This window comes from Strix uralensis, chromosome 12 (assembly GCF_047716275.1).
Source record: "Strix uralensis isolate ZFMK-TIS-50842 chromosome 12, bStrUra1, whole genome shotgun sequence".
Lineage (NCBI taxonomy): Eukaryota > Metazoa > Chordata > Aves > Strigiformes > Strigidae > Strix > Strix uralensis.
The window spans coordinates 23,908,647-23,921,031 of NC_133983.1; the positions used below are offsets into that span (position 1 = coordinate 23,908,647).

At 46.3% G+C, this 12,385-nt stretch overlaps 1 protein-coding gene across 1 annotated transcript in view; it reads right to left on the minus strand.

The window, feature by feature from the left end:
* The window catches only part of FANCA (FA complementation group A), a 36,624-nt gene that overhangs the window by 2,275 nt on the left and 21,964 nt on the right, over nucleotides 1-12,385 (minus strand). Inside the window, exons 25-38 of the mRNA XM_074881520.1 lie at nucleotides 11,758-11,857; nucleotides 10,722-10,921; nucleotides 10,194-10,290; nucleotides 9,778-9,954; nucleotides 8,641-8,714; nucleotides 8,065-8,193; nucleotides 7,511-7,577; nucleotides 7,099-7,265; nucleotides 6,443-6,548; nucleotides 5,254-5,313; nucleotides 4,762-4,866; nucleotides 3,971-4,083; nucleotides 3,045-3,186; nucleotides 1,057-1,119 (exon numbers count right to left, since the gene is read on the minus strand). Coding sequence (XP_074737621.1) covers nucleotides 1,057-1,119; nucleotides 3,045-3,186; nucleotides 3,971-4,083; nucleotides 4,762-4,866; nucleotides 5,254-5,313; nucleotides 6,443-6,548; nucleotides 7,099-7,265; nucleotides 7,511-7,577; nucleotides 8,065-8,193; nucleotides 8,641-8,714; nucleotides 9,778-9,954; nucleotides 10,194-10,290; nucleotides 10,722-10,921; nucleotides 11,758-11,857 — 1,600 coding nt within the window. The remainder of the gene's footprint in view (nucleotides 1-1,056; nucleotides 1,120-3,044; nucleotides 3,187-3,970; nucleotides 4,084-4,761; nucleotides 4,867-5,253; nucleotides 5,314-6,442; nucleotides 6,549-7,098; nucleotides 7,266-7,510; nucleotides 7,578-8,064; nucleotides 8,194-8,640; nucleotides 8,715-9,777; nucleotides 9,955-10,193; nucleotides 10,291-10,721; nucleotides 10,922-11,757; nucleotides 11,858-12,385) is intronic.

A 12,385-nucleotide genomic window follows, 5' to 3' on the forward strand; every position in this document is an offset into this window, starting at 1 on the left:
AGGTGAAGTGCTCTGTGAAAGAACCTTTATGAATTTAGCCCAAATCTTTCCTCGCTCCTGGCAGCCTGGATTCCCCACGGGCTGCACCTTCATCACCAAACCCCAACCAAACCCGGCCGCAGGGCTCAGCTCAGAACAATTTGTGAGAGGGAGGGAAATGGCATCAAAGACCAGCTCGTCCCCAGCACGGTGCTCAGCACAGCCACCACACGCCCTGCCCGACCCCACCCTGCTCCCCAGAGCAGGTTTTTCCCCCTCTAACCCATCTAGTGACACCATGTCTTAGGATTGTTTGGGTTTTGGGGTTTGTTTGTTTGTTGGGTTTTTTTTTTTTTCATTAATCATTTTACTCGGAATAACCTCCCAGATCTGTTTGCTCAAGATGTTTCTTCCCTCAATGACTCTTCCTCCAGACTCTCCCAGAGGCAGACTATGAGAACAAATGATTATTTTTTAACTTGAATCCGCTCCCCGATCCAATCTGTTGGGTGACTACACAAACAGCTGCACTTCAAAGCTGAGGAGACAGCAAAAGGGACAGAAACAAGCATTCACAGGTGGGAGGATGCTCAGGGCAGACAACTGCTGGAAGAAACTTGTCATCTTTGCTCCTTCATTTAATAGCATTAAATCATTCGGAAACTAATGTTCCTCCTTGCCGGGGACCCTTTCTCCTGTGAAATACCACGTACGTTTCCAGCCTGAGGAAAAATGTCATCTAAGAGACGTGAAATGCTACACAAAAGCTAAGAGAGACACGAGGTTCCTGCACTACCTGGGAGGTGTAAAGTCTCAATAGGGAACTGAAAATAGTAAGTCATTCAGGAAGAGAAATAAAAGCTGCCGTAGTGAAAGGGGAGATAACATCTGTTCGAGGGAAATACAGGTTTAATCTGATAGGAGCAGAAGGGCTCTGTCTGGGATGTTGCTGATCCCTTCCTCCTGCCAGAACAAGCTACCAGCCTTGGCAGCACCGGTAAGAAGCATTTTTAGGCAGCAAACCAAGCCCATCAGCCACATTTAGTGTCGTGAGAATTCCCTCAGGGCTGAATTTACCTTTGGTGCTATTTTTGCCGAGATGAGATCCATGAGCGAGAAGAACAGCAGAGAGACAAGAAGCTGCAAGGAAAAGAGACCGCCTGTTAGTTGTACCCAGTGGCCACTCAGAACTTTTGCTTTCCAGTAAGGAAATAACATTTCACCCAGTACCTTCCCAGGACAGACCTGGATGAGCTACAGGCAGTGCTGTTCCTTCCAGAGGAAGGCAGAGCGTGTCTGAGGATGGCGGACCATAGCCTGGCATCGCTCATGGCTTCTAAGGGTGAATTCCACACTGAATTCACCGTTCTCGAAGCAAGGCTTGCTGCAGTCAGCAAGTCAGACAACGGATGACAACTTCACCCAAATACAGGGAAAAACGAGTGGGCTACCACAGATGTAAACCTGGAGGAGAGCTCGTGTTGGCCCTCAGCCACATGCCACCAGCAGCTGCTGTGCAGCCTCTTGTCTCAGCAAGCACAGCATAATCCTGTCCTGCCCTACGCCGGTTATCGCTTTTCTGGATCCCTACCACACAAATCAAAGGATGCAGTGGCTTTGTGATCCTGGGAAGTTAAAGGAATTAATTTATTGCTAATCCAGTTGTAAAGCTAACCCTCCTTTCTTCTCCTGTCTCTGAGAAAGGAGAGAGCTGAGCCAGGCAGCACGTGCTGTGCACAGCAGGTCTGTTTGCACATGCACAGAGGTCAGGCCGGGGCAGGGAACGTGGCAGCCAGAGACTTTTCACTTCAGCCGAGAGTTCTCCAGAGGCACAGACTGCTGCGTGTGTGCAAATCAAACAAAAAGGAGCGGCACATATGGAACAACCAGGTTCCTTGGGTTTAACTAGGGTGTCTCGCCCCTAAAGGTGGTTAATCCCACAACTCTCCCCCTTCTGACAGAGGGAGATTTTCCCTTTAACGCTGTCTGTCACCTGGAGGGATTCAGAGCCTGGCCTGACAGCAGTTGGGTGTGAGGGACCAAGTCCCCGCCACAGGAAGATCTGCACGATCCCACCAATACTGGAGCAGTGGTTGAGGCCTGAACATCGGGCAGCTGCTGGGATCCCACTTACACTCAGCCCTTCCACTGTTCTCACTCTTCCTGGCATCCTCCTCCTCCTCCTATCTCAAGGGAGATTTCTGAGGTGGAAGTTCCACATGTACTAAATGCTCCTACCAACTCTGACTCCAGTTTCTGACTGGCAGCTTTTGGCTCTAGACCAGTATAAACAGTGGAGGAGTCAATCCCATAGCAAGAGAAGCTGCTGCCGTAACTGCCGCCTGGAGCAATAAAACTTAAGAGTAAATAGTAAGGCACAGGTTCCGCTTCAACACTCTTTACCTGTGAATGCCTCAGTGCAGGGACATTCCCCATATGGAGCTCTGGTCCCAGTTATCCCCTGGAAAACCAGCAGGCAAGTGCCGGGCTGCTGGAGGATTTCCCTGCACGGAGGGCACCGAGCGTGGTGAAACGGCAGAGGTGTTTCCTGGAACAGACTTGGGAAAACCCGCAGGAAATCTGTCCCTGGGATTCCCAGCATGTCCCTTCCAGAGCCCTTAAAACACCCACACTCCTGCCTCACAGACTTTGTGCATCTCCTTAACCTTCCAGCCAAGTTGCCTGAGCTAAAATCCACAAGGATTGCTCCTTTGGCAGAGGGAGAGGCAATCCTGGCACACCGTGGGGTTGAGCTCTCAATCTCTGCAGCGCTCTCTCCAGCTTCACTTTTTAAAGCAGCTGCTTCATAGTTCTCCCTGACCTCACGGAGGAGCCAGTATCACAGTTAAAAGTTAAAGTTTGGAACAAGGTTGCTTCTAGGATAAGTATTTAGCAACTGGTAATTTACAGCTACATTTTATCAACTAGCCACCAGCAAGATTTCACAACAGGGTTTACCAGGGATACAGCAGCATCTCAGGACAACCATTTCTCAGTTAAAGACATTCTACTTCTAGTTTTCAAGTGTAGGGAACAGCAGATATTTAAAACACGTCCAGTCTTGCCTGCTCTGTGTCAGTCCCCAGCCTCTTCAGTGCGTGTTTCTCTCGTCCGTGCAGTGACTGCTGTTCAATGGTACAATGGAGGAAGGCAGCTGAAATCCAGGGAGGGTCAGAGAGAGGGAGAACCACTCCTGAAGAAAGGAAGCTAGGAAAGAAAGCCAGTATGTCATGACTTTGGAGGAAAAAAAAATTAAAAATATCATAGCTGTGAATGAGGAAGAAATCAGGGGCTTGGGCAAAGGGTGTAAGTTTGTGATTGAGACCAAAAAAAATTCTCTGCATTTTTTTTTTTCCCCTGCAGTTGGATGCAACATGGAGACATTTAAAAAGTCTAGGAACAGACAGCAGCATTCCCAAATCTCTTTTATCACAGGTTGGGCAGGTAATTAATTCTATACTCTACTAAGTAGCATGTGATTATTACCTGCAATAACCTGCAAGGAGATTCTTACACTAAATTCCCAGCTTTTGGAGAAAAGTTGAAGGATGCTGAACAGACAGCATAAGGACAGGTAAAGAAGGAAGCGTTCGGCAGAGCAGCAGTCAGTAGCTTCAGGAGACCAGAGTCACCAAATCTGGGCAGCAAAGGGTGCGGCAGCTTGAGCAAGTGACTCAACACTGTGCTAAAGGCTATTTCCAGTGTTTGTCTAACAAGGACTCTGCCTTCCAGTCTCCTCTACAAAGATTCTCTTTTCCTTATGGTGAAACACTCTGACCCATATTACACAGAAGGCCAGACTAAATAATTATAATGACCCGTTTTGAGTTTAAACTCTACAAAGGAATCTGTATATAGCTGTCCTCCAAGCCTCGGCCCACATTAGCATTTCATACTGCCTACTGAAGCCAGCCTGCCCCAGAGAACAGGCCTCCTGGGCCTGCTCCCTCCCTGAGCAGCTCTCCGGGCACGCTGGGCTCCTCGCCCACACCTGGTAGCCCAGGACTGCCATCCCCTCAGTCTTTCCAGTTCTTCTGCAAGCGGAGCCCCGAAGAGTCTCTTCCACTGAGAGCAAAGTACTGGCTCCAGCCTCGGCCACCAAAGCTTGAAAGAAAGACAGAAACAGCAGTGTTAGTGGTGGCATGCTCACAGTCGTCTGCGGCCAGTGTGCACACTACCTCAGCCAGGTACTCTGAGAAAAGGGTTTTTCCCCCCAGCTTAATGAAAAAGTCTAAGTTGTACATACACACATAATAAACACAAGAAGTTTCACATCCCAGAGATACAAAGAGGGTCATTTGTGACTGTGTTCATACCACGGTGCCCTGAAAGCCCTTGAGCAGGACCAGGCATAGTAAAGGAGCTCAAAACTCAGCTGTTGCGCAAAGGTGATGCACATGCTTAGCACATGCAACAAAATCACGTATCCTTATCTAAAACAGTGCATGAAGAGTTATACACAAGTGAGAAAAATCTGTGCTTCATGGACTTTTTGAATGTAACAAGCCCTGCTATAGAGCATCTGAATGAAGCCAAGTGCGTGTCCCAGCTTCTCACGCGTAAACAGCCTCTGTTCCGCTTCTGTAGTGACACTCCAAAAGCAAAGCTGCGTGCCCAGAGCTGGGATCAGCAATACTAAAACACTCCGCAATTTTCCAAAGGCGTTAAAGAATTACTACCCCCACACTTCACAGTTTAGATTAAATGAAGTTAAAAACAGGCGCTCTGAGTCGGTGCCGAATTTTCATCTAGCACTCTTCGGGTGAAATAAGAGCAAGTTACCGCCGCAGAGAAGAGCACAATGGGACATTTGGTTTGACACGCTGTTAGAACACCGTTGATCCCTTCTGCTGATTCCTCGCAGTCCAAGCTGGCATTAAGCAGGCCCTGGAAGAGGATAAATTACAAAGTGACTACACACATATGCCTTTGCTGCTTTGAAGTACCTCACCAAGCCATGTGTAAATTAATCAAAAACAACTGTAGGGGTCAGCATGGCCCAGCAAAAGAGACATGTGCTCAACAGCTTCTCCTTCCCCCACCAGCTTTGCTGTATTGTATTAAAATGAACCTCTACCACTGCCTCCTCCTGCTGCTTCTCTTCATTTTCCCGAATTACTGCTGCTCTTGGAATTTACACCGACAATTCTTAAAACAAGAGTACAAATAGCACACCCCACTGCTAAAAATAGCATATAGTCAGATATCCCTGTAAAGAAACATCTACCCCAGCTAGCACAGACAATGGAGCAGAATGACAAAAGCAGTGGTTACCCTGAAGAAGTGAGCAGTGATGTCGTAGGAGAGCGCATACCCTCTGGAACAGACATTCTTCTGTGGGAAGACAAGGAGAGGAAAAAAAAAAATTTCATTCTTTCCCTTCTGAATGATGATTTTCTTTGAACATTCTGGGTGTCTGACACAACAGGACTAGCACAAAATCACCCTGCGAAATCCTGCCTATCAGTTCAGATCGCAGAAACTTTGTTTCTATATAAAGCAACACCAGTGACTAGGGAGCCCTTGGCAGCCTGGCACTAGAAGGCGAATCAGACAACTCTGCTCCCCACGCGCTGTGGATAGCAGAACCTGTTTGATGAATAGTCCTGGAACAAATGGAGGTTTCTGGATGTGCCTGGTATGACAGTGCAGGAGGGCTCGAGAAGGCCAGTAGGATGAATAAATAGAAACGATAGCTACCACAAAACAGTGCCCCGAGGGACCTGCAAGTCGACTGATCTCCCCCCAGGAAGCTGCAGGGATGTTTCTGAATGTTTCTCTAGTGTACATAACCCAGGAGGATGAGCAGGATCTGGCTCTGCACACAGCAAATTAGTTTAACGCCCTGGCACGACAGAGAAATTGGAGAAGAGCTCATGCTCAGTCCCTTCTAGGCCTCCACAGGAACACTGCAGGTTTCCCTCTAACCCACCGTCAACAAAGGAGGAGCAGGTGGCACAGAAGGACGACACATCCACACGAGAGAGAGCATCCCTGAGGCTGCTGCATGTGCGTGTGCACCAGACACACACGTTTTCATGGACAATGCAACTGGAAACAACACTCAGGAACCGGCCAGGCTGCGATCAGGCCACTCGGTGATCACCCGCAGGTGATTTTACCCCGGGACTGTGCACAGCCAGCCCCAACCACCGATATGATGGCTGGCTCCACCCCACATTTGCTGACACTGTTTTCCAAGGATTCTCTCTCACTAGTGTAAAATGCCACCACAATTCCAAATGAATGAACCCAAAAGTCATCCTACAGCAGACGGTGCTGAGGGGACCTCTGCAGAGCTAGGGGCTGGGAAGTCTCAAGCGTCAGGAGTTGAACCTCCCTCTCTGATATAAGCTAAATTTCAAGTCTGGCTGCATTTTATCTCCTGTCCTAAACCCAAGTTTAAGGTCTTTATCTAGAGCATCTACCAACAAGAAATTATCGTTTGGCTCACAACACGTACCAGCTCCGAGTTCACAAAGTGAAAAAAGTCTTCACAGTCCAACATTGTTTTCTTTCCTTTCCGACACGTCATGATCAGCGCAGATGCAGGGAGACCTACCAGAATCCTTGGGTAGGGAAGAATAAAAACAAAATTGAGGTTACTGTCAAGAAGAGAACCAGATTCCACACTCTCAGGACACATGCCTTTGCTATTCAGGGGAGTCTGAGAGTATCTCAAACACAAGAGATCTCAAACACATTGACAGAAACTGCACAAGGAATTTTTCCAGTTGCCCAGAGAAGAACCTGCATTTCAATGAGATATACACACCGCTTTCAAAGGCTCAAAAAGGTTACAGCAGCAAATAGATTAATTTAACGATAGTTAACACAAGCGGTGGCATTAAGAGTGTTGCTGGCTCTAAACAGAGTCCACGAAGACATGTGGTCTTTGAAATCCAGTCAACTGGCAGGGAAAACTCGTAGCCCAAGATGGCACACTGAAACACAGTTAATTCATGTGGATACCGGGGAATAAATCTCTTGCACAGTTGTTACCATGACATACAGTGGCATTTTCTCTTGCTGTGCCCCCCTCAGAGGGGTTGTGCAGTTAGACGCCGGAATCGCTCTGAACGGTGGTTTTGTTCGAGGTATTCCCAGCCGTCCGTTTACCTTCGGTGCAGCAGCAGCTCCTGCTGCCTCCATAACTGCTCGCCCAAAGCAGAGCCGTGTTTTCCATCTTTCAGTCTTTCCTGGAGAATCTCAAAGAGGAAATGTCTCTGGGCATCCAAACAGCCAGAAAGCAGCTTTCGCCTACACCCCAGCTCCAGCACCATCTCCTAAACAGGGAGGTGGGGAAAAAACAGTGTTTGTCAGGCCTACACACTAGTTTGCATTCAAACCCTCTGTTTCTCTGAAGTAATACAAAGAGATAGATAAGAAATATCTCCCTCTCTCAGTTTCCATGCCACTCGTCACATCTGAGAGCCAAATGTGAGCCTTATACACCGAGGTCTTAGGAAATACTTTGACTGGTCAAATTCAAGGATTGACCATACGGATACGCATCTGATTCTGAAATCACCTGCAGCTTGCAGAGAATATCAGGGTTGACTGACATCTTCGATTGGCCACAGCCACCCAGGTCCAACCTAAAATTAAGAGACAGACCAGGTAACTAAGCCCTGTTAGCTCAGGAGGATAACACAGTTCAAATAGAGTCAAATGGCTTCAGACGAACATAAAGCTCTAACATTAATGTTCCTTAAATAAGCTGTAGGTGAGACAGCAACTCTGCTCTAACCCTCCCTCCTTGTTTTCCAGCTTCAGCCACTTCCTCCGGGGTACTGATGCTTGTCTGGCCAAACAGATCTGAATACAAATTCAATTTAAAAAAAAGACAGACAGACTAGGGACTATCCGTGACTGCAACCCCAGCCCTCTGTCACCTAAAGCAAGAGTCTTATGCAAAGGCTGGTGAGTCACGCAGAGCCACCTCCCAGCTTTCACTGCCAGCCAGGCCTGTGAGAAGGAAACCGCTTCCACTGAGGAAGACACAGCCCCATGTGAGACACAAGCTCTTGCTTGCAAGGTCATTAGCAGAACCACTGCAGAAATGCAGGTCATGACACAGAATACCTTTGCGAGGAATCCAGGATGGTATTGATGATAATGGCACATGCTTTCTCCAGCTGTCCGTCGCAGCCACCAGAAGCAGAAGGTGCAGGAAGATACCACTGGTAGATGGCCCAATAATGGAAATCCTGTCTGCAGTATTGAAAAGAAGATAGGAAGTCTATTATGGCGTTTTAGTGGTGCCTTTCCCTTAACGTAAGAAGCAGCTCACGCACCAGGTGAAGGGGAATGACAGATAAAAGCACCCATGTAAGTACAGATATAAAGAGAGTCATCCACCAGACACCACGTGTCCTGATGTCAGCCATCTCTTGCTTCCGGAAGCAGGGAGGTTTTGTGAAGGGTTATGTGGAAGGAGTGCACATGCAGACCAGAGGTTATCTCAGTGAACTTCTGCCAGTTAACACACACGCCTCGTTCTAGCATTGCTTGAACTCTGGACAAACCGTAGTCATTGACAGGCATTTGTGTCCTGCAGCAGCTTGTTTATTTAATTCCTGATCTTCAGTGCTTTTTCCTAATTTGGGCAGGAAAGACTCTCGAACTATTCGCTTTTCAACAGAGCCCCTCCGCACTTACCTTTCCGAAGCAGAGAGAATATCCTTCTCAGGGTACACTTCCAGCTCCAGCAGCAGCCACTCCCTGAAAGACAACTGGGAAAAGCAACGATTTAGGTAAGAGGGCAGACCCGCGAGGCAAGTAACTTGTGCAGAACAGCCACCTTCTTCCCAACGTAAAACCCACCTTCACCCACACCAAGACACAATCCCGTGCAGATTAAGAGATATGAAACAGGAGACATCAACCCAGGGAAGTTCCTGTACTGTTTCCCTTGCAAGAAACCTAAACTAAAACCCCACTGGCATTCAAAAATTTACTGAAAGCAAGCCTATAAATCATCTCTCACACACACCCACACACACCCACCCCTTTGACATTTCCAAACATGCTCATGTTCTTAAAGTCTAGATACCAGAACGAATGTATCTTATTAGAAATAAATGCTAGAATGAACAAAGCACCGGAGTCAGACAGACTGGTATAAGCATCAAAGAAAGGTTATAATGCAAAGGTGTTTTAGCCTCGTACATCAAGCTAGCCAAGCACAAGGAGTCATTCTAGTAGCACGACAAACTCCTCTGCACAAAGACAAACTGGTTTTCTACGAACTAGGTTAAAAAAAGAAATCCTGTCAAATCAGATCCATTGCAAGGATGGTATAAAGAGAATTGCTGAGATGTTAACCTCCTTCACAGCAAGGCAGAGCCAAACAATCCAAGATACGTGGGTGGTTCAGGAGAACACTGACATTTAGACAAAGCACCAAAAAAAAAAAAAAAGCAAGCAGGTATTTTCCCTTGTTTGACTCACCATCACTTCACAGACACTGCAGGAAGCTAAGGGTATGGACAGGCTTATTTCTTGACAGTTCCTGATCATTTTCTTACTGATATGGTATATCTTGTCAAGCTTTCTGCTTTTACAATAAGCAGGACACAAAAGCTTTACATCTAGTTTTCTATTTCCACCTTATCACCATCAAAATCTACAAATACCATTGAGCACATAACCCAGCACACACAACGGCTGTCAGACCAACTTTTCAGGCATTAAGTTTTTACAAGAAGCTTTTTATGACCAATAAGGAAATTGCAAAGGGCAGATCTGAAAAACGAAAATTACAGGGTGAATTTCAGTCATGGAAAAGATTTATACCTGGAATGCTTTTTCCTTCAAGAGCTCTTGAAAGCGTGCTTGCCTCCATAAACAGAGGCTGGCTCTTCTGTAGTTCAGAGAGGGGCACGACAGGGAACTCCAGATTAGGTCAGTTTTTGCCTTCTCACACAGGATTCCCCGAGCTTCCAAGCACAGCCGTGGCACGAGGTACTGCAGCTAAAACAAAGGCATAAAACCCCTGCACATTTCCATCACAAGAAAAAGGCCCAGTGCAACCTCCGTGGTGTGAAACTGCCAAACAAGCAAATACACAAAATGGTGAAATGGGAGGGTACAAAGGTGCATTTTTACAGAGTTTTCTTTGTACAAGTTATAGTTGCACAGGGCTCTGCAGAGGAATATTGAACTGAGACTGATCTTTCTCGTACGTAATAACAAAACTTTTTTCCTTTTACCTTTTTAACAAGGGTAGGAGGAAGCAAGGCACACAAATCTTCATGAGAATAGGATGAAAACTTGCACATAAGATAAGACACTGCTGCAGTGCAAAACCTGAGAGAGAAAAGATAAAAGAACTCTGTTACCTGGTTCGTTCAATCATATCTTTTCCCGCTCATGAAAATCCAAAGTCAAAACAAAGACCGAGTGCTAAAAACGCTTTAACCAACATGTTCCAAACCTATTTGCTTCTGGGACTATTTCTGTTTATGAGCTCCCAACCCCAAGTACATTAATGGCCCTGATTTCAGAACCAGAGGCTGAACTCAGGCGTTTGCCAGCAGCCAGCCAGTCCTCTCTCCGGCAGGCAGCGCAATCAGGACGCCATTTCACACGGATCCACCATCAGCCCATTTCTCTGTGCAGCACAAACACCTACACTTGCTCTGGAATCCCTTTACAGGGACAGGGGAGTTTCACCATCACCCCCCGGCAGCAAACCTCAACCCATCACCGGGGGAAGCAAGGACATGGTGGGATCTCACCTTGTGCAGAAGGCGAACGACTCCTCCGTCCTGCACACAAGCAAGCAGTTCCAGTACTCAGAAATGGAAAGGGCCTTTTCAGGAACAGGCTGAGAAATCCCAAAACTGGCTTCCACTTCAGGAATTAAAGCTTTGGATTCACTTAAGTGGATCACAAAAGCTGCTAGTCCTAAAACATGAGCATCATTCAGGGAAGGACCCTGCAAGCCAAAACGTAAGTGGAGAACTGGTGAGAGAGAGACAGACATTTCTTTTGCAACAAAACCACCTTTCTCCAAAAAAACCTCAAAATTAATTGAGTAGCAGAACACTGCTTTTGCCCATTGCCTAATTCGGTGCAGCAATACCAATTTAGCAGATGAGAGGCACCAGTTCCATTAAACATGTTCTTCCTTCCTTGAAATTGTGCAGCTATCTTTGGTCAACCTGCAGCAAAATTTGTACATTTCTGTAAAACAGCAACTTTGATCAACTAGCTGTAATTTCAGCCCAGAAGAATTTGAAACTCTCAAGGCTTTTTCGTTTCTATGACAGCTCATGTAGTCTATGAACCTTTTAATTTCACCTTTTCAATATCACAGGATAAAGAAAATAAACCCAACAGTTTCTCTAAAAGAAAACCTTTCACTGCAGCACCCCAGACTTACAGTCTTACTTTTATTTTTAGAAGGGGTGTACAACTGAAATATTCAGTGTGGAAGCTTGGGAATTAAGCATTCTACTATATTCTGGTTTGGCTCTGTTCATAAACTTGCTTATTTTAGCTTCTGTTAAAATGTATCTCAGAATGCATTAACCTTCTGCAGTAGTATTTCTGCAGGGAAACGTTCAGCTCACATTCCAGAGAGCAAACCCATATTATTTGTCCAAAATGAGGTTTTGGTTTTGTTGCTTTTTTTCTTTTTTGGAAGCCTGAGAGCTAGTGAAGTCCTTCCACAGTGCTGTCCAGACAGGTGCTTGCCCCACAGCTCAGGAAATGGAGGTAGGACAGCCTTTAGCACACTGGAACCATAGGATTTGTGGTTGGAAAACTGACCTGATGATAAATAAGCTGGCAGAGCCTGCCCAGAAGCGCAGGTAAAAGATTCCTGTGTCCACACATCATCTTCACAAACAAAGACAGACATGGTCCCTGCCTGCAGAAGGTAAAAACCACATGCTCATTTTACTACTGCTTTTTATCCCCAATACAGGAAGAGGGATTTCAAAATGCTTAAACACACTGAACCTGAGTCATACTTGTCTGTAAATACAGGACAATCACCATGCTGTTTATAGGCTCAAAGGAAGTATGATTTTTGGAGTATCGAAACAGAAGACCCCTACAAAGGCGTGAACTCCACCAGTGCTCTTCTTCAAATACATGATAATATATAGTCAAAGAGGTGTTCTGAGATGACAACAGGGAGAGGAGGAAGCTGCCTGGGGCACAGATAGCTTTTTTCAGACAGAGAACACAAGGTAAACAGAGGCAGAGCAATAAACGGTATCAAAAAACAGCAAGAGCAAAAAGGAATTAAAATGACAAGGTCCTGTTGGAAAACAGAGTAAGGGAAGGAGGAAGGGACTTTCCCACCCAACTGACAAAAAAAACATCCTCCAAGGAGATCGGATGGGGAGTTGGGTTTAGAAACAATTTCCTGAGACACTCTTGTTTATCACAG